The following is a 26,658-nucleotide window of genomic DNA, read 5'->3' as shown; positions in this document are numbered from 1 at the left end:
CCCCTGGCGGAGGAAGTGATGTCACAGGCCCCATGTGAGCGGATTGCAACACATGCAGCTGCCTGGAGAGAGGGAGCCGGTGTCCTACGTCAGAGCCGCCGCCGCGGAGCCGCCGCCGGGGAGGAGCAGCCGCTGCCGCCCAGGACTGGGCCCTTAGGTAAGCCAGGGAGAGGGAAAGGCCAGCTACCACCGCGGCGGGCCGCGCGGGGCGGAAAGAGGAGGGACTCTCGGGGGTGGCAAGGAAGGGGGCCGCTCTGCCCCAGCGGCGGCGCTAACTCTGTGGTCTTGGTGTCTCCGGGCCCCGCCGGGCCGCTCTAGGGAGGAGGAGGCGAGAAGATGGCGGACGACCCCAGTGCTGCCGACAGGAACGTGGAGATCTGGAAGATCAAAAAGCTCATTAAGAGCTTGGAGGCGGCCCGCGGGTGAGCGCCGCATCTGGGCCCCCCCGTGCCCTCTTGGTTCCGGGACCCCTCAGGATGGCCGCCCCCGCGCCGCATGGCCGGATGAGTAGAACCAGGCACTAGCCAACTCCCGCCTTCTGGACCTGTGGGTAGTAGCTTCAGTCCCAGGGGCGAGGGTCTACGCCGTTGGCCCCAGAAGGGGCAGTTCTCCGTTTTGGGGCTAGGGGGTCCTGCTCCCGGTCCTCGGACCACTCGACCCCCTCGTGGTAGGCCACTACTACTTCTGTATCTCTCTCTGGCGCTGAATCCAGCACCTCCTTTTCTGAGCTCCAGATGCTGCCACCCACCTCGGGTACTGTTGGGGGAAAGGGCCAGGCCTTTCTTTCCAAAGGCCCTTCCCTGATTTCCTCTTTCCCTTCCTTTACATTCTTAAGCCAAGCCTCATTAAAATGGCCTCTCCCTCCCGGGCTTCTTGAGACCCGGGTGGGATTAAGTCTGGATGGGGCGGGAAGGAGAGGTAGTCAAGGACAACCTTTTTCTGACTTCCTCTGATTTCTCTGGGTTTTACCATTCTCCCAAGATGACTTCCTCCTAGTCCTGTAATTACCATTTAGCTTCCTGGTTTTAGCTGTTACAGGACCCACCTATAAACTGAGAATGTGTGCGCCCGGAGGGGAGGTTTTGGCTGACAGCTGTGTATCTGTATATACAGGAGAAATCCGAATTATGGGGTTGTTGGTATGAACAGGCTCCCTTTTGGCCTGTCTCTGGAACTCCTGGAGTAGAGGTGCCTAGTGTATTAATGATTGTTGAAATTCAGAACTGGATTGGGTGGGCTTTGAGTTTTCTTTGGTAGATTTTGAGAAGCAGCTGTTAGGTGTGTCCACTGTGGGAAGGGTGAACTAGTTTAAAACTAACTTTATGTGCTCTTTTAAAATTTTAAAAAAAAGTTACTCTTTAGGGGAGAGTGTGTCAGGGGTGTATCTATTCTCTCACTTTATTACTTTATTTTGTTCTTTTCCCAGTCATAGAAACTTTTTACTTACAGGAAGTGGCAAGGAAAAAAAAAAGTTTTTGGAACGTTACATATTTGTATGTCTGAGCATTCTTAGAATAGCAGAGTGACTTTTCTGGGACCATGTTGAAAGTTGTTTTCAGTACATGAATTGGACATTCTGGTTTCTGATGCAGGTTTGTCCTTGGTTGGTAGATTTGCAATGATGGGATTCATCAAACTCATAGTAGTTACTCCTTTATGAAGTAAAGTATGCTTAGATCCATTGAAGCCCAAGGCTAACAGCTTTGCCATTGTGCTTTGTTCTTAACAATTAGTTTAGTGACAGTTCTGTTTGGGGTGAAACTTCTGAAAGTTTGGTTCTCTTCAGTTACTGGAGTTTTTGCTCACTTTCTCTGGTATGAATTGAAGGTAGCAGCTTATTTTTCATTCCTTAGGTTTGTTTTTCTTTGAATTTAGTAGAATTATTCAGACATAGTTAATATAATCTTACCAGAACTTGAACACATAGATGATTCTATGCTACATGGTAGAATGAATAATTATTCCCCAAGTGTGAGAATACTGTACAGGAGGGATAATATAATAGATCATGACCCATTATGATGCACTACCAGGAATTAGCCAGATTCTTTTGTTTCATTAGCATCTTCTGTTGTTTTGCTTGAATCCTTCACTTGAGTATGACTTTTCTAGATTGCTGTTGTTGCTGCTAAATAAGCAACAGCATTCCTTTCTACTGTTTAATGGAGGGAGCTCATTCTTAAATTTGTTCCTAGCCATGTTACCTAGCCACTTGAAACTTTTAAGCTCCTCTTTGAAGCTTAAAAGCTGTAGTCCTTTGATTAACAAACTTAGGTAAAGTTGAAGCATGCTAAAAATGAGGTTCTTATGCACAACTTTTCTTGCAAGTGGTAGTTAAGTTTGAACATTTTATACAAGTTTAAGCTGTCCTATAAACAACGTGGTTGATAATCATGTCCTACTTTGCTTTTATTCAGGATTTGGTTATATTCTGATCCCATGAAAATTTAAATTATTGACCATCGCTAGGTTTCAGTAAGGGAGTCACAAGTATATTCTTTTTGACTCAGAAGTTTCTTGGTATATACCAATTTCTTTTTGAGAATAGCAAGATTGTATTATGGCTGAGTTATATTAGTCAGACTCATTAGATTATCATAGCAGTGAGAATTGTTTTTCCTTCTTTCCCTAATGTTAAAATAGTCATTGAGAAACATGGTGGACTGTTAATTTTAAGCACAAACTGGATGGTTACAATGAATCCATTTCTGGTGGTGTTTAAGGGGCAGGGGCAAGTTGTGGGTTTCAGGAGAAAACAGGTGTTCAAGCATGTTTATTAGTACTAGATAGTGAAACAGTGGTAGACTAGTAGAATTGTTTTGGAAATGAAGATTTCTTCACCACCACTCTCCCTCTCCTGCCCGCCCCCCCACCCCTGCCCCAGTCAGTTCTGGGCATGAGAATCAGATTGGTTTGTTTTTAACTTTGGCTCTTAAGGTATGCTGGGATAAGAGTGATCTTGAAATAGAGATAGCCAATATGTGATTATCTTGATATATGATCCCAAGGTAATGTAGCTTTGAAGGAAAACCACCTGCAAAATAGACTCACTGATTAAGTAAATCTGAACAGAGTGAAGTTTCTAAGCACATTAGTTTTTTAAGCAGTTAGCATAGTATAGATACTGTATTAAGCAATATATTATTTCATTTAGTCTTCACAAGAGGTATTGTCTCTTTGTCATACTTTCTGAATTAAAAGGAGTGTTATACATATAATTTGAATTTATGTTGGGTGGAACATACATATTTAGCTTTGTATAAGCCTGGTGAAATGTTGGTTTCTGTGTGTGCTAGTAAAAAAAAAAAAACCAGCTAAGTCTTTTCCTATCCATAGGTCCCACTTAAAATTAATTGTAGTTCTTCCTGGTTTATGATTGCTCTTGGTGTATTCTCCATAGTTGGCTTAAATGAGGACAGATGTGTACAAAAGCCAAAACTCGACCTAGGGCCATGTGGATGGAAACCATGGTTGTAGATATTTTCAAAAAGGAACTGAATCAGGTGAAGATATGTAGAAGAAAGGTATGTAGCAAATTTAGGTTGTTTAATGTTTCTGAGCCTGCGAGAGGTAGCCCCAGAAATAGTGTTGGAAGCTGTGTAGTTTTCAGGTAATAAAATCATAACCAGAGCCTGTTATAGCAAGGACGGTAGTGAATATAACTAAGGAATGGACAAGGTAAATCTGGACTAAATTATGTCTGTGAGTATTAGAATATTTTTTTTTCACTTATCTTCTGCAGGGAATCATATATTTCATATATAATCAGGGCTCAGTCAGATAACCCATGTTTAAAGGATTAGGGCAGTTTCTAAGCTTCATTTGAGTCTTCTGTGGTTTGGGGACATTTTTTAAGCTTTTGTTAAAAATAACTTGTAGATACCTTGAAGGAAATAAATTGCCTGACTTTACATGACTGTCTTTCTTACCCCCAGATATATATGGGCAGGGGTGGGAGTGGGGACACAGGATGCACAGCAGGATGGGACAATTTTTCTCCTCTGAGAAGTTCTGATACTAGCTGTGTGGGTTTTTTCCCCCACACCAAGCAGTTCTTCAAATCTCACTGGACACCAAAAAGGTATTCCTACAGTTGGATTCAATTCTGACACTACCTAGAGTTACTATCAGATCCCACAAAGCTCAGTCCCACAAGACTGCCCACACATATGATGCCAAAGCAAGCCTGGGCCTTGGGGGTTCCTATGACTTCTTGGGTTCAATGATATGTTAGAAGGGTCCAAAAACCTCAGGGAAACTATGTTAACTGATTTATTACAAAGGATGTTATGAAGGATATAAATGAACAGCCAGATGAAGTGGTACATGGAGCAAGGTCTGTAAGGGTCCAAGTGCAGAAGCTTCTGTCCTTGTGAAACTGGAGCATGCCACCTGAGTTTACCAACCCAGTTCACCAACCCAGAAGTTCATTAAATCTTGTTCAGGAATTTTATATAGATTACTCTGCAACTACCCCTTCCCATAGGTCTGGGAATGGAGCTGAAAGTTCAGCCCTCAAAAAACTTGGTCTTTCTGCAGACTGGTCCATCCTAATTCTGCCTAGGGGCCCCACCCTAATCACTTCATTGGCATAAACTCAGGTATGCTCCTTGGGGACTCCTTATGAATAATAACAAAAAAACACTCCCCATCTCAGGAAGTTCTAAGGCTTTTAAGAGCTTTCTAAAAGCCAGGGACAGACCAAAATCTCCAGAAAATTTCTCACATTATATTGAATTAAAAGTTAGTATTTTTATGAGATCGATGAATGGGTTTTTTAAATAGAATATAAACAGGTTGTTTATATGATTTGAATAAATTAAACTGTGTAAATGTGTTTGGGTTCCTTCCCTAAGTGGAAGTTGTTGATTAGTAGAACATTCACCTAAAGGATTCTTGGAATGGTCTCAAAGTGATGAATTTCAGGTGGTTTTATTTTTTTAGTTCTCCACATCCTAGTTACAGGTGGCTGTAACTAGAATGATACTTTGTTGTCTTTCATACTGATACCAGGATATTCAGGCTCTTAAAGAGGATGTTTTTCATCCTCTCTTCTGGCTTTCCCTGCCTTTCCTGTCTCTGATAGTTATACAGGTAAAAGAACCCACTAGAGAAAAGTCAAGAATTAGAATATTTTTAATTTCCTGGGAAGAGATGAGTGTAGAACACAAACTACAGTGACTTCCCACAAAGCGGTCAAAATATAGATGCCACCAACATGTCTGGGCCTGTTGAGGTGGTAAAGGGAAGAAGGACAGATAAGAGTATATTTGATAGGGTGTGGTGGTGGTCCTCAGTCTACTCCAAGTGTATTAGGCTGCCTGCCTCAACTCAGAACTAGTCCTCACAGCCGTTGTATTCTGGCATGGTGTTCTATGCACTGTGAACCTAATGAACAATTACTCTCTTTGAATTTCAACTCCTAACAGACTTTTTATTGTAATAGCAGATACACTTATCCTTCCAGGAAAGGAACATTTGCTCTGGACACATTCCTAGGTAAGCAGGAGTACCTAATTAGAATACTGTTTAAGGCAGAATGCAGTATAGGTCTCCAGTGTCCTCCCTACCCGCCTGCCCCACACACACACTGGTTGGACCCTTTTAGCAGAGGGCCCTTTTTTTGAGAAAAAAAAGTTTTTGTGGAAAAACTTAAAATGTGGGTTTTGCAGCAGGGCTAAATGGCTTCAGGCCCTATTTAGAGTCAGGAGAAATTTGCCTTTTTTCCCTAGGCCTACTGCTGGAACCATCCATCTCTGAACTTGGGCAGCAGAAATTTTTGAGTCCACCCTGTTCTCCAGGGATCTCAGGATAGAACCTTCTCCTAGGATACATTCTATAGGAGTGTCTGCAGCAGCCTGCTCTTTTAGTGAGGAAGAGAAAGGATTTAGAGGGGGTTCAAGATTCTTCCCACCAAGTTGGAAATTACAAGGTTTTTCTGTGGGCAACTGTCCTCAGAGAGCATGAGGATTGAAGTTCCCTCTCATAACAGCTTCCTCTTAATACTGCCTATTAGGTAGTAATGAAAGTTTCCTCCCCACCCCCCTTTGTGAACAGGTATCTTTTTCTTTGAATCAAGTGAATCAAGATAAAGCGTCGTTGCTCTTTTTATCACTTCTTCCAAAACATAATTGTTTGATAAAGAGCCATAATTTATTTGTTTTTCTTGTGGATACAAGGATAAAAACAGATGATTCTTTCACATTGATAGACTGATCAGGCTTTCTGTGCTGTAATCCAGTGCTGTTTCTCTTTTAGCTACTTAATTTGTATGTAATACCCATTCTATAAGTATTTACATGTCACTTTGTCCTTATTTTAACCCTTGAAGTTGTTTTTTCATTTTATCCTTTAAGGTTTCCTTTAAAAGAATGATCTAGTCAAAATAGAAGATTGTCTTTTTCTCGATGTCTGTGGCCTTCTAACTTAGATTTTTCCCCAGTTTCACATCTAAGTATATGAAAAATGAAGCCCACAGATGCATTTTTACTATTAACTAGTCAGCTTACAAGCTCCATCAAACATCTGCTGTAGGTTGGGTATTTACACATTCAGGGAAGCACTGTGCAGCACCGTGAGAAAATGGTCTGACACACAACGTGGAGTGATGATGGGAACCATTTCCGGTCTCAGAACGGCAGGGTACATGCTGATGGGGGGGGGGGGGGGGGTGTAGGCAGATTGTTTGGGTCTTAAATGAGGTATTGGGCATGGTCAAAAATGGAGAGATTGTTTAACTACTTGGGCAGATTTCCTAGATAAGGCAGGTGAATGTTGTCAGAATGTTACTTTGGGCATTGTTTGACTGATACAGTATCTTTGATACACTGATGTAGTGGAGCTGTAACTGATCTGCAGCTTTGAAATGGTCATTGACATTCATTCTTGATTAAAAGCCAGTTAGCCTAAAATTAGACTGAAAAACTTTGTGTTGGTTGATAGTTGGTGAGCTGTCAGGGTATTGAAATAGTGCAGAGTATTTGCATATATGTGTCTCACTGGTAAAGTTGGCTTGACAGAGTTTGACAGTCCCAACACTAGTTTGCAAGTAGTGAAAATGTACTGATCCCCAAACATTAATTTCTTAACACCTCTGGCTATTTTTAGCTTTTTACTGAAAAAAAAAAAAAAAAAAAGTTTTCCTCCTTTCTGGCCATCCCATTCTCTGGCCTCCTCTGGCTTTTATGTCTCTACTTAAAAGCAAGAAGGATCCTCAGGAAAGACAGGGTTAGAAGTTCATGGGCAAGAAAGATTGAGTTTTAATCAAGCAATGAAATTAGTTTCCTGAAGATGGGTTGAAGAGCATATATTTTGACTCCTCACAATGACGCTATGAAAAAAGCTATTACTGCCATTTCATGGATGAAAAATTTGCAGTGCTGAGAGATTAAGTAGCTTTACTAATACAACAGTCTTAACAAGGGGCAATGCTATCTGTCCCCACTTTCCTGATCCAGAGCCTCTGGTCCTAACTACTATGCCACACTGCCTTGCTCTTTGATTTTGCTGAATAGAAACATTTTTCTTTTGCTGAATAAAAACATCTCCTATTCTCTTCTGAAAGGAGGATTCTTGTCCAAGGAGATTTTCAATTTACTAGAGGGAGCAGATGTGCAGCGACCCGAGAGCAAAGATAAAAGGGAACAGGCATGCTGTTTGCAAGTCTACCTTGGAAGAACTTGGGTACTGAACAAGTTTGTTCTTAATGAGCATCATTGGTGAGGGAAATAACTAGCTTCTAAATCCTTCCCCAGAAGCTCATGTGTATATTAGAAAGAAGATTAACAGGAAGGCTGTGGCTTTTGTTTTATTTGAAAAGTACTTGCATAGTGGCCAGGAAAGATAAGAAGTGGACTTTCTTGCCCTGTGTAGAACCTTGATGGTTAGTTGGTCCCTAATGTTGGTTGTGATTGCTGTCTCCTGGTTTCTCATTAATGTGAGAATGCTAGAGAAATTTTCCAGCTTCTGCTGCTCCCTAGTGGAATATTCCACTGTGTCGATTTGTTTGTTTTTAGTTTCCCTTTTATGACAAAGTAAATTCCTGTAATAGTAGAAAAAGTAGTCACACCAGATACATACAGTTTTGTTTTAGAGTACAGTAATCTTAATGCTTTTGAGGATAAAACACTAAAATGAGCTTTTTGTAAACTTTACTTTCTGCAGAATATTGGGACATTTTGAGTTACTGTGTCTTCTAGGGTAGAGGCTGCTTTAATGTCTTGGCGTGTTCATATCTTCGTCCTTGTCCCAACTGGTAATGGCATCTAACCCTGAGGTCAGTAGCACAAAACCAGTTTCCAGTAACTCTGTCAAGCCTCTTTGAACAGTAACAGAATCCTCTCTTGGTATTCTGTAAGCTCTCTATAGAAAGCAGCCCTACCCACCTCCTACGCGCATCACAGGTAATACTTGGGAGCAGGTTTGAGGTGGGGTTGAACCAGTTTAAAGGTGGCAAAAGAGGATACTGAAAGTGTCGTTTTTGTTATGGTAAAAGACTGATGGGATGGTTTGAGCATTTTAGTGAAGCTAAAGCAGAGATGATTAGTCATTTCCACACACGTTAGTTCTTCTCCAAAGACTGGCAAACTCTTAATTGGTATTTTATTTAATAGTTTAGAATAAAACCCTTGGTGTCGGCTTAGAAGAGACTGTATAAAGAAGACCCTTTTTCTTATGTTAGCAATTAACCATTTATTCATTCTCAAATGTTTAAGCATGCATTCAGTGCTGAAATGAATTCTACCTTCAAGAAGTGTTGTTTCACAGTTATTTGGTGGAAATGACTCCTGGTGGCTCAGATGGTAAAGAATCTGCCCACAGTGCAGGAGACCCAGGTTCAATCCCTGGGTGGGGAAGATCCCCTGGTGAAGGGAATGGCTACCCACTCTGGTATTCATGCCTGGAGAATTCCATGGAAAGTGGAGCCTGGCGGGATACAGTCCATGGGGTCGCAAAAGAGTCGGATACAACTGAGCAACTAACACACTTTCTTTGGGTGAAAGAGAAAAACAGGTCAAATCTTTGAAGTGACTGATAACCAGATAGAAGTAAAGGGGAATTAATTTCTGTATTTCTCCCTTGTGATGAATTCCAAAACAGCTTATAGTGTTCTGACCATATTGTTTGAACTGAGTTTTGGCTTGGTTCTTTTGTTCTGTTGGAAGATTTGGCAGGTCCTGTAACACAGTAAAGGTGATTATCACCTACCACAAAGTTAACTATTATATCTCTCTCTTTAGGCTTACTCAGATTCAAATAAGTCTATAGCATCACTTAACAGTGTTGCTACTCTCCCCTGCCCCCTAACTGTGCTGTGCCCTTAATTCTTTCTGGCTTCTGTTAAGGACAGGGGGGTGGGGCGTAAGAAGCTATCAAGTTCCATCTAGTTACCATTTAGCGATCTATCTGCTATCCATGCTAGGCACTTGATATATATATTCTTTTATAGAATCCTCATGACTTTGTGAAGTAAGGAGAAACTGAGACTCTTAATTTGCCCAGGTTGTGGCAGTAGGACAGTCATAAACCTGTCCGTCCTAATCATAACCACCATCCTATTACGTTCCCTTATTAAACCCACATAAAAATTGCTTTAGTTTCAGAATTTAAACTTAGCTTTCTGCATTTGGTTAAAGAAGAAAAATGGAAAACCTATAGTGAATAAAATGACAGAAGTAGTAGAAATTGGAGAGGAACCAATTGATTTTCAGCTGGGATCCCTACCATGTAGCTAGGCTAGTGAATCCCAGAAATGCTGTGTCTAAAGTTTAAGTTGAGCTTTGTGAGCTTGAAAAGGGTATAGGGGAAACCTTGATCATCTCTATCCTAGGCTTATCTTGGTCAAACGTTGAGATGATAGCTTCCTGGGGAGCATATATTCTTAAATCCCAACTAGAAAGGATAGTAGGCAGTCTCTAAAATGCTCCTCGCCCTAATCTGAAAGTAGGGGTGATAAGATGGATGGCAGTGATTTGAGGAGAGTGTTCTGGCTGGGGAAAGTTGGACACATCTGAGCTATTCCAATTCATTGTAGTTACGTTATTGCTAAGATACAGGACAGCAGCTTACCTGCAGGAGATGAGCTCTGAGTTTCTTTTAAGTAGGGGTGAGATCATGGAATCTCCTTGACTTCAGCTGGCTGAGAGGTCCTTCTTAAAGGCATAGAAAAGAAGCCAAACACAGTGATTCTTAACCCTAGTTATGCATTAAAGTCTGATTCTATTTAAATCAATCCATTTGAAAATTGAGACTCTCTCAACCATAATCACTACCACCCTCACTCCTCCTATTCAAGAGCTATTGAATCAGAATATAAAGGAAGAGGAAATCTTTTTGTATCTAAGCATTTTTGTTTGTTTTGCTTTTTCAGAAAGCTCTTCAAGGGTTCTGGGGCTCTCATGCAAATTGGCCAGTGGATAAGTTTGTGGGTGCCACATTTTCTTTCTGAAGTGTTCTTAAGCATTGTTAATGATAAGCACTGGCAAGATCTTTACAAGTCAAAGACTACTGAGATTTTCGTTGTGTCACTCTTATGACTAACTGCATGAGCAGGCTTCCTGAATCCAAAGGCTGGAACACTGCTAACTGTAAAGCTACATAAACATACACCCCCTAACCCAAGCTTTGCTCTGATTACCTTGAGTTTTCTTCTTTAGAGTCCTTGCAGTCCTGGTAATCTGAACCTTAATGTTTCCCTGTCCGTAGTGTTTAAGGGCCATGAAACCTTGGATTTGATAAGTAACTGGTGGTACTACCCCTGACCGCCCATTCTAGGGAGAGAAACTTTTCTTTCAACAGTCACCTTTGAGAATGCAGGAAGAGAAAGCTGTCAGCTGTCTCTTTAAATTCTCTTGCTTTTCCTAAGTTGTGTCTAGTTTGTTTAACTGTCCGTATTTAGTCTATTTACAACTACTCCTTCTGTCTCCCAGCTGTTTTATTTCTCAGAAGTTAGTCCTCTGAGTGGAAGCACTGCTGAACTCTTCTTTGAAAAGGGAACATGCTCCTAAAATGATGAGAAGAAGGGGTCTGAGAAGAGGCCCCTCGCCACCTTGCGCAGCACTTTGTATGCTGTGTCTTTTCACAGCCCGCCTGTCAGTCACTGCTGCGTGCCTCATAACCCACGGGCTTCAGTGGGAAAGGGACGTAGTGACAAAGCCCGAGGCATGGATGAAACTATTAAAATTATAAGGTGGAGTTTGCTTACACTGCCAGCAACTCAGTGAGAGCTTTATTTCTCACTCTCCCCTAAGGGCTCTTTGCTCTACTTCAAATGAAATACTCAGCTTTCTTGGTTTTATTTTGGTGTTTACACAAACTGGTCTAGCGACTTTGATTGGCTTGCCTGGGGGGCGGGTGGGGGGTAAAGGAGTGTTTATTTTGTTTGGAAACTTTCCTGGAAAAGCTTTTTTTAATTTTTAAAAACCAGAAGCTTCCCTTTTTTTTTTTTTTTTTAAGTTTTATTCTTTTGGCTGTTCTGTGAGGCATGTGGGATCTTAGTTCCCCAAACAGGGGTCGAACCTGTGCCCCCTGCAGTGGAAACAAGTCTTAACCACTTGGACAGCCATAAAGTTCCTGGAAAAACTTTAATTTGCTCTTACCAAACCCAACATGCAAATCATGAAGCCTTTAAACTTCTAAAGTAGAGGCCATCTATTTAAATAATCCTTGTATCCTCATCCCCAGTGGTGTCAGATGAATTCGGAAACTTAAGGTTTCCCCCAGACTGGGTAGAGAGGCACAAAGGGAAACTAGTGAAAGTCGCTCAGTCATGTGTGACACTCTGTGACCACATGGACGACAGCCCACCAGGCTCCTCTGTTCATAGGATTCTCTAGGCAAGAATACTGGAGTAGCCATTCCCTTCAGGGGATCTTCCTGACCTAGGGATCCAACCTGAGTCTCCTGCATTGCAGGCAGATTCTTTACTGTCTGAGCCACCAGGGAAGCCCAGTTTTTTAAAAACATTAGTCAGAATTCAAAATGAGTAAGAAGCCAAGACTGTCAAGTGGCTTCCTATTTAACAACTTAGTAGAAATCTACCAATGTTTTAAGTGGAATTCCATAACAAGATTATGTTCTTAGGTATCTCTACTACTCTGTCCTTCCTAGGATGTTAAATGGATGTGAGTTTAAGGTTGCCCAACTCTGGTGCTATACAGTAAAGTTGCTTAACGGATGCTTATCTTCTTAACCTCTCCACAGTGAAAAGTAAATAGCTGCTTATCTTAAGGTCATTGCTTTGTCCTCCACATGATTATCCTGCTTTAGGGACTTCCTTTAGGCATTTCAGCCTCTCAGTTAATTTATCCCAATGATAAACGTTAAAGAGGTTCTCTTTAGCCTCAAACTTTACCTCCTTTGGGTTTGTTGCCTGTTTAGCTTTCAGATCTCTGAGCCTCCACCCTGCTATCCTTTTAGCCCCTTCTCATTACATTTCCTACAACTGAGCCCTTTTGAGAAGTAGCTAAACTCTTTTGGTCCCTAAAGAGTCCAAAAGCCCCAGGGTAAAGAAATTCTCTTTTGAGAATTGTTCATCTGAAAACAAATATAAATCAGTAAAGCTCAGATTGAATTTACCTATCTCACTTAGATTGCAACTTTTCCCTGTCTTGTATAGTTTCATATCATAAGGTGAAACCTACAGTCTAAAACAAGTTTGAATTTCAGTTTACTTGCCTAATTTTTCTAGCCCCTCCTAGAGCAAACTCCTTTTCTCCTCTTTGGCCTGTAAGATTTGGCAAAACTCCAGAAGGAATTATCAAAAAGTGTTTAAAAAATTTAGGTCCCTAGCAAGATACATACTGGAAGTGCAGTAGTTTGTTACTAAAAGAACACCCACTGATTGTAAAGAGCAGTTTTCTTTTTTGTAATAGAAGATACCAACTTGTTTCATTTGGCAGTTCTTTTTCCATCTAATTCAGAAACTGGAACATGGCCACTACAGTTGTATATATGTCTGATTTTTTTTATTTCATGATCATTGCTTTTATTTGTGGTGACTAAAGCTGCTTACCATGAATTGGTTTGATTCTCCGCTTTGACTAGGGTATCTGCTCCCCTGTCCAGTGGTGGCAGCAGAGCACACACCGTGCTTTACCACCTGTTTGTAGTTCACGATTCACAAATTAATCAACCTGCAGTTTATTGAGGAAAGTATCACAAAGGTTGTGAACCCGCCTTCTAAGTTTTGAGTAGATACCCCAACAGAAAGAATGCTGGTTTTGAAGACAGTCTGAGAGCAACTATCCTGATTGTGGAAGGGCTTGCTAGTCAGCTTGTCTCCTTCTAAAGAAAACTTTTCTGACTAGGGGACTTGTGAATTTTGCCACTAGGAGAAAACTATGAGGTTCTTTTCCAATGCTGGTACCAAGATGCACATTTGTGAAGATAACTTTATTCTAGGAAGATAGTTTCCAGACACTTTCAAACACTTATAGTTACAAAGCTAATATTAGGGGTTTTCTCTCTTTTTTTCTCTACTATGCCTCTTCCCTTCTTTCTTATGACACTGGCACATAAGCCTATTTGACTTGACACTGTAGCCATCTTTGTAATTTCTTTTTCTTGCAGACTTCCACCAGACATTGGATATATGTGAAGTTAACACACTCAGCAATTAGGAAAAAGTTTTAGGTGTTTCTGGTGGTCTATCCAGTTTATCTAAAGAAAGCCCCCACCCGTTTCATTTTGACACTAAAACTTGTAATGATTAAACTTATCATAGCCTTTAGGATCATGATCTTGAAGAATCTCAGGAAGTAACTTTCCTATAGACTCATTAAGTATCAAGTAGAAACAGTTTGTAAAACAACAGTCAAATTTCTTAACATACTTTGGCTCATATCAGATCGGCTTTTGCCTTCAAAATATAAATTGGCTCAATTTATTTTTTATTGACATATAGTTGATTTACAATATGATTTCTCTACAGCAAAGTTATATATATGTATATACATTGATTTTTTTTTCTTTAATATTCTTTTCTGTATATAATAGCTTACATCTGTTAACTCCAACCTCCCACTCCATCCCTCCCTCAACCCCCTTGGCAGCCACAGGTCTGTTCTCTGTGAATCTCTTTCTGTCCTGTCAGTAGGTGCATTTGTGTCATATTTAAGATTCCACACTATCACATAAGGTGTGATATATGGCATTTGTCTTTCTCTTTCTGACTCACTTAGTATGGTAATCTCTCATTGCTTCCATGTTGCTGCAAATGGCATTATTTTGTTCTCTTTAGCGGGCAGTGGGGCTGAGTAGTACTCATTGTATGTATGTACTGCATGTATATGTCTTCTTTATTCATTCATCTTTTGATGGACGTTTAGGTTGTTTCCAGGTCTTGGCTATTGTGAATAGTGCTGCTATGAACATAGCGGGGTGTGTGTATCTTTCAGTTAGGGTTTTGTCTGGGTATATGAAATTGGATCAATATATAATGATAGATATTAGAAAGCCAGCCATTAGATTTGGTCAGGGCACATTTGGGACTTGTAATGTCCCATGTATATATTTGTTATACTTCTAATTCTGTTCATATTGTTACTTGTTTTATGTAGTTTTTTTAACTTATTTTTACTAATGGTAAACACAAATTAGCACTTCTCAGTAAAATCCTTTGGCTTTTCTTGTAAGCTAGCAGATTAAGAAACCTTAAAGGAAATAATGTACTAGCACTCTGTTTTTTTTTTAATTACTGAATAATTCCATTGTTTGGACATATACCACATTTCATTTATCCATTCATCAGTTGGACGTGGGGTTTTTTTCCTACTTTTTAACTATTATGAACAGTGCCTTTGGTGAACACAAGTTTTTGTGTGTACATATAGTTTTACTTCTCTTGAGCATACACCTAGGAGTGGAATGGCTGAGTTATGATAACTGTTTAACCTTCTGAGGAACTGCCATGTTGTTATTCATAATGGTTATATACCATCTAACATTATCACCAGCAATGCATATGGGTTCCATATCTCTGCCTCCTGCAGAGGAGGCACTTTTTTTTTTTGGTAACACTTTTTTTTTTAATAGTGGCCATCTTATTGGGTGTGAAGTGGGTTTGTGTTTTGATTAATGATTAGTGAATTGCTATATTTTGATAATTTTTTTATATTCAAAGAAAATGAATATTGAAATATTTCTTAACTAGTGATGCTAATAATAAGTCTTGAGAATGTCTGGGTTAAAAAGACATGTTGTTGGCATCAGCATTAAGGTTAGAGGGGTTGATAGCTGTTCAAAAGGAAGCTCCCATGTGACAAAGCCTTGGGGGTGTGTCCTCCATAAGTTAGGGTTTTGTCCTGGTTTTTAGTTGCACAAACTTCAGTTTGCTTGGTTACCCGGAGGTAATCAGACTATGCATTTCTCTCTTTAATCAAACTCAAAAGTGATTAATATGTAAAATACATTTAGAGGTACACTTATTTAGAGAAAGGTGTGTGTGTGACAGAGATTTCCTAACTGGGATATTTATGTGAATCCAAGACTCTTGTTTCTCATTATCAGGATACTTAGGGTGCTGAATTAGTGATTCTAAGTTTTTGTGGTGAGCCTGGAATTTTGAAGGAGGGGACCAGGATATTAAACTGGTATTTCATCTAGACTTTGGGAAGACTTGTTGCACCATCCTATTATTGCATCTTCCTCTGAAGAACCACCAGATTCTAAGCCTCTGCCTTGGACTCAAGGTTAAATTCCAGTCTTGTTGTCACACCCTTACCAAAGCTTCTCCCTTCATTCCTTGGTGAATGAGGCGTTTCCCAAGTACTCCTTAAAGTGCTTTTTGTCTTTACATATAGCTAAAGCTAGTATTAATTCAAATAATTAAACACCTGTCATATTCTTTTTAAATTGAAGTATAGTTGATTGTATATACATTCTGGAGAAGGAAACGGCAACCCACTCCAGTATTGCCTGGGGAGTCCTGTGGATGGAGGAGCCTGGTGGGCTGCTGTTTATGGGGTTGCACAGTCAGACACGATGGAAGTGACTTAGCAGCAGCATATACATTCAGTGATAGTTATATGTGTGTATATATATATTCTTTTTCATATTATTTTGCATTATGGTTTATTACTGGATATTGAATATAGTTGCCTGTACTGTACAGTAGGACCTTGTTGCTTATCTGTTGATACTTTATATATAGTAGTTTGTATCTGTTAATCTCAAACTCCTAATTTATGCCTTCCTCCAACCCCTTTCTTCGTTGGTAACCATAAGTTTTTTTCCTGTATGAGTGTTTGTTTTGTAAATAAGTTTGTGTCATATTTTAGATTCCACCTTAAGTGATGGGATGTCTTTTTCTTTCTACAAATGGGATTATTTCATTCTTTTTATGACTGTGTGTGTGTATTTAGTTTTTTAAGCAACCTTCATACTGTTTTCCACAGTGGCTGCACCAATTTACCAACACCCTCCCACCTATGGTGTAGAAGGGTTCCCTTTTCTCCACAACCTCTCCAGCATTTGTTATTTGTAGACTTTTTGATGATGACCATCCTGGCTGATAGGAAGTGATACCTTGTTTTAATTTTTATGTGCATTTCTGTGATAATTAGCAATGTTGAGCATCCTTTCATGAAATGTCTTCTGCCCATTTTTTGGTAGTGTTTGTTTTTTGTTCGAGTTAGTTGTATGAGCTGTTTGTATGTTTTGGAAATTAAGCCGTTGGTCACATCATTTGCAGGTATTTTCTCCCATTCAGTATGTTGTCTTTTTGTTTTGTTTATGGTTTCTTTGCTGTGTGAAAGTTTATAGATTTGATTAGGTCCCATTTGTTTATTGTTGTTTTCATTTCTGTCGCCTTGGGAGACAGACCTAAGAAAACACTGGTACGATTTGCCCGTGTTCTCTTCCAGGAGGTTTTTTTTTTTCCCAGGAGTTTTATGGTGTCATGTCTTAAAGTCTTTAAAGCATTGAGTTTATTTTTGTGTATGGTGTGAGGGTGTGTCTTCATTGATTTAAATGCGCTGTCCAACTTTCCCAACACCACTTGCTGAAGATAGACTGTCTTCACTCCGTTGTATGTTCTTGCCTCTTTGTTGAAGGTTGATATACCTACCATATTTTGAACACTATTCTAGCTCTGGGTACACTCTAATTACAGAGGTATAGCCCCTACCTTCATGGTCACTTTTAGAGTGATTTATTTTTCCTATATTAGGGGTATCTCACTTTTAACTCCATTTACTAGTGATAATTCTTTACTTACGTAGTACTTAAACCTCTAATGCTATTCTTCCACAGCAATGGCACAAGCATGATATCGTTGATCATTCCTCCCAAAGACCAGATTTCACGAGTGGCAAAAATGTTAGCAGATGAGTTTGGAACTGCATCTAACATTAAGTCACGAGTAAACCGCCTTTCAGTCCTGGGAGCCATTACATCTGTACAACAAAGACTCAAACTTTATAACAAAGGTAATCTGGAGCTTGACCTTACCTCCTCTACTTTGTCTTGGCTATATTTTCCACTTTGATTCTGTTGTGATGTTTTTGGTCACAAGTGCTTTCTTACCCAGACATGAGCTGTGTTCCTTTGGTCTTTTTTTTTTCCCCTAAGTTATTTTTTGAAAGTTAAGTAGTATGTACTATACTTAAAATAATAAATCCTTTTGAAAACATCTCAAGTTTCAAAATTAGGAAGAGAAATCTGCCTGAGAAATTTACAGGTATTTCTACTTGATGTAAATTATGATTTAAAGGGACAGGACCAGTGGGCTGTGGGAACATTTCCTATTAATTGAGGAAAATTAGGTGTGTATATAAGTAGAGAAATTGTTTGTTCTTTGCAGTACCTCCAAATGGCCTGGTTGTTTACTGTGGTACAATTGTAACAGAAGAAGGAAAGGAAAAGAAAGTCAACATTGACTTTGAACCTTTCAAACCAATTAATACATCATTGTATTTGTGTGACAACAAATTCCACACAGAGGTAAGAAGTTAAAACAGAATGTTTTTGTTACCCTAAAAGAAATCCACCATACCTATTAGCAGTCATTCCCAGGCCTTCCTCGTCCCTGCCGCCATACCCCAAGATCTTTCAGCTATAGGCTACCCCTGATCTGTTTTTCTGTGCCTTTTGTGGCTTGTTCCTTTTACTTAGCGTGTGTTCAAGGTTTATCCATTTTGTGGTATGTATTATGCGTCATTCCTTTTTTATTACCAAATACTATTTTCTACATTTTATCTATTCATGGATATGCCACATTTCACTTAATAACATCATTTGGTGAAATTGTCATTTCCACTATTTGGCTGTTATGAATAATACTGCTTTGAACATACATGTACAAGGTTTTGTATGTCCCTATGTTTTTACTGGGGGGCCAGGTATACAAGCTAGAAGTGGAATTTCTGGGTCATATAGTAATTATGTTTAACCAATTCAACAATTGCCAGGCTGTTTTCCAAATAACTTCCATTTTATAAGGCTGGTTCTTTTTTAAAAAAAAAAATTTTTTTTTTTTTTTCATTATTATGACAATGAATGACATGAATATTCAGCATGTTTGAGGAAAGTGCTAAGCTGGGTTTGAAGAACTAATTAGAAGCAGAGAAATAAATGACTACCTGATCTCTAGGTCTCCTTATGTATCCATGATACTTAAATATATTTCTTGCACTCTTAGTTTCAGCTCACAAATTATAAAAATCTTCAGTAGTCAGGACCATAAGCGCTTTTTCCCCCCATCCATTAAAAAAAAAAAACTTTTGAGTGACAGAACTGTCATAATATGATGAACATTAAGGGTAGAAAGGAAACCTCATTAGAGTGACCTAAATCAGTCAACAGTAGAACAATCAAGAATTCACAGCTGGCTTCTAGTTCAGTCTCTTGCCTTTCATCAACATAGGGGAAAACCTCTATAGTGGAATTAGAACTGACATTTGTTGACACAGTTTACAATCGATGATTCTGCTAACTTGACAGGAAGTTCAGTTCCAGTCGGATCTTGAGTGATTGCATAGATGGTGGAGACGGACTTTTCTCTTGGCTGTCACAACCTCCTTCTGGCAAAAGTTCCATTGGGGAGGCAGTTTGCCACCCTCTTCCAATTAACTGTATCTGCTTTGATGAAAGCAGATTTTGAGTCTTCTTGATTTAAATAGTACATGATACTCATATTATCTAGTTTTACCTTACTTACCTAAGTTAGCTTAACTCTTTTTCCAGAATACCATTTCATCTTAACTAGCTTTGTTTTGGCTCTAACTAGTATATCAAAAACTACATACACATGTGGTATACTGAAGAGCACAACTGAAGTTGTGTTTAATCAGGATATTTATATATTCTTATTATGAGGGGTAAATCTGTTCCCTGATTTTGGCCCCACTCTGTGGCATGTGGGATCTTAGTTCCCTGACCAGGAATCAAATCTGTACCCCCCCCTGCATTGGAAGACAGAGTCTTAAGGCAAAATTTTTAACATGGGCAATATTCATATCTTAATGCTAATTATCAAGTATGCTTTGGTTAAAGGGTGATTCTTAGTGACTAATCTGCTTTCCAGTCAGTTCGTGAAGAGCTGTTTTCTTCCCCAGTTAAATGGTATGGGTAATAATTCTTAGCTCTATAGAGGCTGCCACCTAGTAATTAGTCACCTACCATGTCTATAGACGCCAACTCTTGCCCATCTATATGGGTCCCAGAACTATTTAAAGATCTGATCTTTCAGGAGGCAGAAACAGAATGATATAATACTAACCCAGAAGGATTTTCTCATAAAAATTCACAATTATTACCTATAGTACCTTTAAAATTGAATTTTAGATATTGATGTCATTAATGTTACTCAAGACATAATTAAATGAAACATTTCAAAACTGGATCTTTTTATAGACGATTTCTGGGTTTTGTCCTCAGTGAGTACACCTGTTCTAGAATTGATTTGCAAAAGATTCTTATTAGCCATAGTGAATACTGCCTATTAATGCTGGGGTTATTAATGGTAACAGCAAGTCAACTTTTGGAGCTTAGACTTTGAATATTATGTTCCCTAGACCACCATCAATCTAAAAACAACCTAGGAAGAATTTGATCCCTATAACTCTGTATTTGTTTTGGGTTCCTGTGCCTAGGTCAGCTTTGTAAAAAGGCTTTACGTTGATATTGTTGGTTTTCTCCTGCATCAGGTTCAGATTTGTCTATATGAATTACATATTTATAGCTAAAGCCTTTAAATTACTCCGTGAAATGGTTTTTCTGTAGTACTCCATACCGTTCTGAGTGGAAAGGGCTTGTATATGTCCCTTTGGAATTTTGTCTTAACTTTGCAAAGCTTTGAGACTTACGGTGTGGTACCTCTGTTTGCTTTTCAGGCTCTTACAGCACTACTTTCAGATGATAGCAAGTTTGGCTTCATTGTAATAGATGGTAGTGGTGCACTTTTTGGCACACTCCAAGGAAATACAAGAGAAGTCCTGCACAAATTCACTGTGGATCTCCCAAAGAAACATGGTAATCTAGGAAGAGAACATGAACACTTTTGCTTTGTGTCCAGCATTAAGGAAGCAAATTGTGTAATGGGGGAAGTAAACTCAGGTGATGGGAGAAGCATTGTTACTTGTGACTCTTTTGACTACAGAATTAGTGTTAACTCAATAAAAGCAATTTTCTTCTGAAAGGAATAGTGATTTTCTCCTTTCCTTGGGAAATAGCATGGTTATATAATTACTTTTTAATTAGCAAGGTATCATATACTTAATAAATGCCTTTTTCTCTCATCACTTTTGTCAAAGGTAGAGGAGGTCAGTCAGCCTTGCGTTTTGCCCGTTTAAGAATGGAAAAGCGACATAACTATGTTCGAAAAGTAGCTGAGACTGCTGTGCAGCTGTTTATTTCTGGGGACAAGGTGAATGTGGCTGGTCTCGTTTTAGCTGGATCAGCTGACTTTAAAACTGAACTAAGTCAATCTGATATGTTTGATCAGGTAAGTGAGAAGTAGATGCTCCATTATGTAAGTTTCTTGGTGGGAGTAGTTGAGTTCTCTGAGTGCTGGGACATGCACATCTCTTTTCTTTTACAGTGATAAATTCCATGTTAAAAACCTCTCTCTTGAGTTGGCAAAATTTTGTGTGTATTATTAGTAATATTAGGAGATATTCCCCTACTATGTCTGGACTTATTTTCTTTTGAAATCAGCCATTTTGGGATGGAATCTTTCTTGGCCCTATGTTGGCCCCTGGTTTTAGTAGGTTGCCATAATTGGCTTTAAATTGAAGTTTGATTTCAAAGAAACTAGGAGCTGGTTTTATAAGTCTAATAGGATATGCAATACAGTTGGCTGGGGAGGTGATCTTCATGAGACCTGTTCATGAATAAATTGGGCACCTTCCCCCATATTCTTCCTCTTGATGTTTCACTGGCTAGTTTTGCATGCCATTAAGAGGTCATGGTTCTTGGTAAGGGTGTTTTGAAGTACTAATGATGTGCTTTTTCTTTTTTTTTATTTTGTTTTGTGTTAGAGGTTGCAATCAAAAGTTTTAAAATTAGTTGATATATCTTATGGTGGTGAAAATGGATTCAATCAAGCTATTGAATTATCTACTGAAGTCCTCTCCAACGTGAAGTTTATTCAAGAGAAGAAATTAATAGGTATCAGTGAAATACAGCTTCTTTACTGTGAAAAGTTTTTGTATGTGTGTATGTACAAAACAAGACACTGAGAAGGGTAAAAGAGGAAGGTTTAGCATTTTTATTAAAATCCTTCTCAATGGAATCATAATTTTAAATCATCCTTTAGTTGTCACATCTAATATTAATAATAAATGTTTGTCTTTCTTACTGTTTTTACCCTTTGGCAGTAGGAACCAAACTTCAGTCAAATTTCCCATATTATCTTTTGTTTTAGAGCGATAAATAATTCAAAAGCTCAAATTAAAGATTAACAGGGCCATTGTTTGGCTGTGTTTCCAATTTGATACATGCACATTTCCAAATGATTATGTACTTGGCCCAACTGGTACCTCTTGAGACTCAATTTCTGGAGCCTCGACTAGTGGTGTGATTTTTCACTAACTTTTGGCAGTTGTTTTTAAGTTGACTTTTTCTCTTTCTCTGATTTTGAGTAAGAAGGTGTATGTGTACAAAAAGAAACATTAATATACATTCTTATTGACCTGTCCCTAACCACAGGGCGATACTTCGATGAAATAAGCCAGGACACGGGCAAGTACTGTTTCGGAGTTGAAGATACACTAAAGGCTTTAGAAATGGGAGCTGTAGAGATTCTAATAGTCTATGAAAATCTGGATATCATGAGATATGTTCTTCATTGCCAAGGCACAGAAGGTATGATAATTAGTAAATGAAGTTTCCATTTGTTACTAACCTGTGTATTCAAGAAGCCTGGGGTGGAGATTGGACAAGGTGGCTGATTTCAGGAGCAATTAAAAGGCAGATGTGTACCTTGTTCCCCACTCCCAGCCTGTACCCGATCGAACTGATAAATGTCTGCCTAAGATTTTTTGAGGATAAGGGCTGTATCTTAAATGTCTTTGATGTTTCCTTATGATAGGACCAGTATACCTGGTAGACATTCATTCACTGCATACTGACTAATGTGCTTATGAAAAGAAGGTTGATAGAATCAGTTCAGGAGTCCTTTCATCTAACCTAATTTTCATCTCATGGAACTTAAACCTATTGGTATCTGAGAAGCAGGTTAACACATCTTTTTTCCCCTAATACTGCAGAGGAGAAAATTCTCTATCTAACTCCAGAACAAGAGAAGGATAAGTCTCATTTTACAGACAAAGAGGTATGTGATTGTTGATGTGCTTTGATGATACATGCAAGGAAACATAAATCCGTATGTTAGAGCACTGGCAGCATAGAGTAGCATCAGCCTCGGGAAGCCAGACCTCTCCTTGTTGGCAGTGGGAGTACCAGGAGGTGGTCCACTCCCATGTGCCATGTAATAGTCTGATTCCAAGGAAGGAGGCCAGGTGATGGTTACCCTGGTTCTTTTTTTTTTTGTTGTGGTTTTTTTTTTTTTTTAAAGTTTAAAAAAGTTTACTTGCTCAACACAGGTCCCTTTTAATTGGTAGCATCTTCAAATTCTGAGTTGGACAACTTTGGTTTTTAAAAGGCTCCTCCAAAAAGCAGTTTTGGCTTTTCTCTTAGCTGTTGAATGAGTATTGTCTAGAGACACTTTGTAACAGCCTGACTTCTCAAGACAATGGGAGGAACCATAAATTGAAAAACTGCCAAGTGTGTGTTAACATTTCATTACTGATGCTAGAGCCTGGGGAGGAATGTTGTTTGAAAAATCAGAATTTCTGTGCTGTTGCATTTATGTTGCCAGAACCCATAATTTGCTTACAGTTTAACACACCATAGATCTGAGAGGAAGAGGGAGAATGGCAGGCAGGGTAGCAAGTATCCATGTCTTGATATATCCTAATCCCGCTGTTTCTGTATCTCATGGCTGCCCCTGCAGACAGGACAAGAACATGAGCTGATTGAGAGCATGCCCCTTCTGGAGTGGTTTGCCAACAACTATAAAAAATTTGGAGCTACTTTGGAAATTGTCACAGATAAGTCACAAGAAGGATCCCAGTTTGTCAAAGGATTTGGTGGAATTGGAGGTGAGTAGCAAATCAGAAAACTGAATGCCAGGGTCTCAGCCACAACCTTTCCTTTGTATCCCAAAAATATATCATTACTTCCAGAGAGGTGTGCTCATATATCATCTCCCCTTGCTATAATTCTGCAATGGGATTGCTCCCCACCCTCCAGTTTTGTCAACCACAGCTATTGTTTGTTTGTTCGCTTGTTCCCATAGGTATCTTGCGGTACCGAGTAGATTTCCAGGGAATGGAATACCAAGGAGGAGATGATGAATTTTTTGACCTTGATGACTACTAGGTAGTCGACATGGGTCCGGCAAAACGTGCCTCACCCTCCAGCATCCAACCCAAGGAGCATACCCGTGGTGGAATCCAAACAGATCCCTGCCTTACAATTGGAACATTTCCAGAACTTAATCCATGAGCATTGGATATTGAAAAGAAAACCGAAACAAAACCAGACCCAACCCTACACTTTGGTTTGTCATGGTGTCAGCGCAGCAGCCTACAACTAAGTTCCTAAATGCCACTTTGGACTAATTTAAAAAAGAATCCCAGTTTTTACTTTTACTTGATGGTGAAATTGGTTGCTCTTGTATTTTATGGAAAAAAAAAAGATTTTTTTAACCTTCATACATAGAAGCAAAAATACTTTAACTGCTGTAAACCTTCAAAAGTTAATAGAAATGAGATCATACTGGTTTGTTTCTTATTTTGATTGGAGAAAAATTAAATTGCTGCATTTTGCAGTGACCCATTTACATGGCATTCTCAGCTTAGACTGCATAAGAAGAAATATATGTGGTGAAATGTTGGAACCATTTCTCTCAGTCTCTGTTTAATGTTGAAAGAGTGAGCTAATAGGCAATTTCAGCTTCACTCCCTCACTACCCCTCCCCTCCAGGCCGTCAGTTTCAAGGATGATGCAGGTTGCATTGCAAAGATTAAACTGACACATGAAGCATTTGGGCCACTGCTGTTTCCTTCCATCTGTTCTGCAGGCGCATTTTGCGCCCAGGTTTTGGGAGCCCTTAGCATCAACTGCTTTGACAAGGGTTCACATAATCTTGCATACTAGAAACCAGTTCGGGATGGATATGATGGGACTTCTATGCTATTGCTGGAATTGGGAGAAATAAAACATGCAATTTAAGTGGAAGCAAAGACATTTAAATATTTTATTTTGCTTGGGTCTGTCCTTGCAAAAGGGAGGTGGTCGTGTTTTCCTTGTGTTGGATGGCATGAGATTATGTGAATGTTTTGATTTTTTAAAAATGAACTGCAAGGTTTTTCACAGGAACGACAGACGAGACATGTATGACTGTGCATGTAATTGTAAACCCCTGACCTCCTGGTGGGGTTGGAGCATCTGTTTGAAATATGGGACTTACAAGCACCTCTCATAGAAATTATGGGAGGAGGGTGGGAAGGGCAGGGGTGGGAAGGGATGGGGACACAGCTTCTGGCACCAAGGACTTAACCATGTTGGACCCAAAAGTGGGCCTGAAAACTTGAAGCTTAGGCTTCACAGCTGGGTTGTAAATCAGACTTGACCCCAGCTAACATGCAAGGCCACGGACAGGGTGCCTGAGGTGACAGTGAACAAAGTGTATAGGACGTGCCCAGTGGTAGCAATTGAAAAAAGTATACCAAATGGACTTTGAAGGACCAAAGGTTTTAAAAGTCGATTGGTATCCTCCCACACTGCTAGGGTAGTGGGGTGCATTTGGTTTTCAAATTGGGTACTTTAAACACTTTAGTGCCTGACTGCTGTTCTTCACTGACTTGACTCAGTCACTCGTAGCTTTATTGGTCTGAACCAGCTCCTTGTTCCCAGGTTGCAGACCTGCCTATCGTTCCAGTAATCCTGTTTCACTTGAATGAAGGGAGTGTGTCTTAAATGTAAAGCTTCTGGTTCTCAACACTGTACTCTGAGGTCCAAATGACTGTCTGTCAATGTATAACCTGATGTCTCAACCCCCAGTAACAAGAGTCAATTCTTTGGTATTCACCAATGCGGGAGGCTTCACCAGAACAGGCTTTTTCTTTGGGCTCTGCTGTTTGTTTGCAGAACACCCAAGAGCGAGCAAACTTGCTCTCTTCATAGCAGTACCTTAGGGTTTTGCCATTGTAAATGGGTCTAATGTGATATATGACAAGATCAGAGAAATTGGATGTAAATTTACATTTTTGAATATGCTTGTTGTTTCACATGATACATTTAGGGTATGCAGCTCCTTTTGTAGTTTTTATTTTTACTATTTAAGTTTGGAAATGATGCCAAATTTTTGTATTTCTTTAATCAATGTGTTCTCTTCAGTGATATATATTGCATTATATATTGATGTGTGTATCAATATATACTGATATGTATTACACTTACACAATACAAACACATAAATATGAGGGGGTGAAAACCGTAGCCTTTGCATTCTCTATAGCCTCTACAGAGAGATCCTAAACAGCAAAATCTTGGTGTTGTGATGTACAGAAATGGAGAAGAGTATTAAACCATATTTAAGAATATACTTTGTGTGCTTGAGATTCTTTAGGACTGTTCTAAGAAAGGTCTGAGCTGTGGAGACAGTGTGAGTGAGCTCTCCAAAGCATGTGCAATTTCCTCATAGTTACTCTTCAACCATAGATTTAGTGATTTAGTTGTCTTCTGCTACATTTTCCTATGGAAGGATATATGCAAAAGGCCATGATCCCAGTGTTAACACCAGAGAAAGAGGTTCCAGTTGATGGGCCAAACTAATTTGTACCTTACTCTTTTCCCTGTGCAAGCCAAAGGGAAACCTGCCCTTTTTAAAAAAAAAGGGGGGGGGGGTTACCCTTGTTAACATTCTATGGAGATAGATGGCACTTTTAAAAACAGGCTGAAAGAGGTTTAAGTAGCAGCTCTTCAGTGGCAAATCTTTATGCCAGGCTTAATTCCAAAATTGATTCTCTTTCTACATGTGGTTGCCTTTGAGTCAACAGCATGATCCAGATGGAAAGGTGGAAACTAAGCCTCCCCTGCTCTGATCTTGCACACCTGGTACCTGTAGAAGAGCAGCAACCTCATTCAAGGGCA

The 26,658-nt window shown here is 39.4% G+C and overlaps 1 protein-coding gene and 2 long non-coding RNA genes across 3 annotated transcripts in view; 2 read left to right on the top strand and 1 right to left on the bottom strand.

The window, feature by feature from the left end:
• Positions 1-26,108, top strand: ETF1 (eukaryotic translation termination factor 1). Its single transcript, XM_061151406.1, has 11 exons — positions 1-157; positions 319-422; positions 17,251-17,426; positions 17,801-17,940; positions 20,331-20,469; positions 20,751-20,941; positions 21,477-21,606; positions 22,147-22,302; positions 22,707-22,771; positions 23,453-23,600; positions 23,798-26,108. The coding sequence occupies exons 2-11, from the start codon at positions 337-339 to the stop codon at positions 23,878-23,880; spliced, it is 1,314 nt and encodes a 437-aa protein (XP_061007389.1). The 5' UTR covers positions 1-157; positions 319-336; the 3' UTR covers positions 23,881-26,108.
• On the top strand, positions 445-3,911 carry LOC133062432 (uncharacterized). The gene is made up of 2 exons (XR_009694171.1): positions 445-1,592; positions 3,401-3,911. It is a non-coding gene; the product is annotated as an uncharacterized LOC133062432 (long non-coding RNA).
• Positions 8,620-26,658, bottom strand: part of LOC133062431 (uncharacterized) — a 28,645-nt gene continuing 10,606 nt past the window's right edge. The window contains exons 3-4 of the long non-coding RNA XR_009694170.1: positions 10,069-10,151; positions 8,620-9,176 (exon numbers count right to left, since the gene is read on the bottom strand). This is a non-coding gene — a long non-coding RNA (uncharacterized LOC133062431). The remainder of the gene's footprint in view (positions 9,177-10,068; positions 10,152-26,658) is intronic.

This window comes from Dama dama, chromosome 9 (genome assembly GCF_033118175.1).
Source record: "Dama dama isolate Ldn47 chromosome 9, ASM3311817v1, whole genome shotgun sequence".
In the NCBI taxonomy this organism is placed as follows: domain Eukaryota; kingdom Metazoa; phylum Chordata; class Mammalia; order Artiodactyla; family Cervidae; genus Dama; species Dama dama.
The sequence above is the reverse complement of the archived record's forward strand: the minus strand, read 5'-3'. Positions and strand labels throughout refer to the sequence as shown.

What these genes read in the sequence shown, in the direction of transcription:
- ETF1 (XM_061151406.1), top strand. Translation starts at nt 337, where the DNA reads ATGGCGGACGACCCCAGTGCTGCCGACAGGAACGTGGAGATCTGGAAG. An exon ending in AGCTTGGAGGCGGCCCGCGG is followed by an intron (nt 423 to 17,250) that starts GTGAGCGCCGCA and finishes ATTCTTCCACAG; the next exon opens with CAATGGCACAAGCATGATAT. An exon ending in ACTCAAACTTTATAACAAAG is followed by an intron (nt 17,427 to 17,800) that starts GTAATCTGGAGC and finishes TGTTCTTTGCAG; the next exon opens with TACCTCCAAATGGCCTGGTT.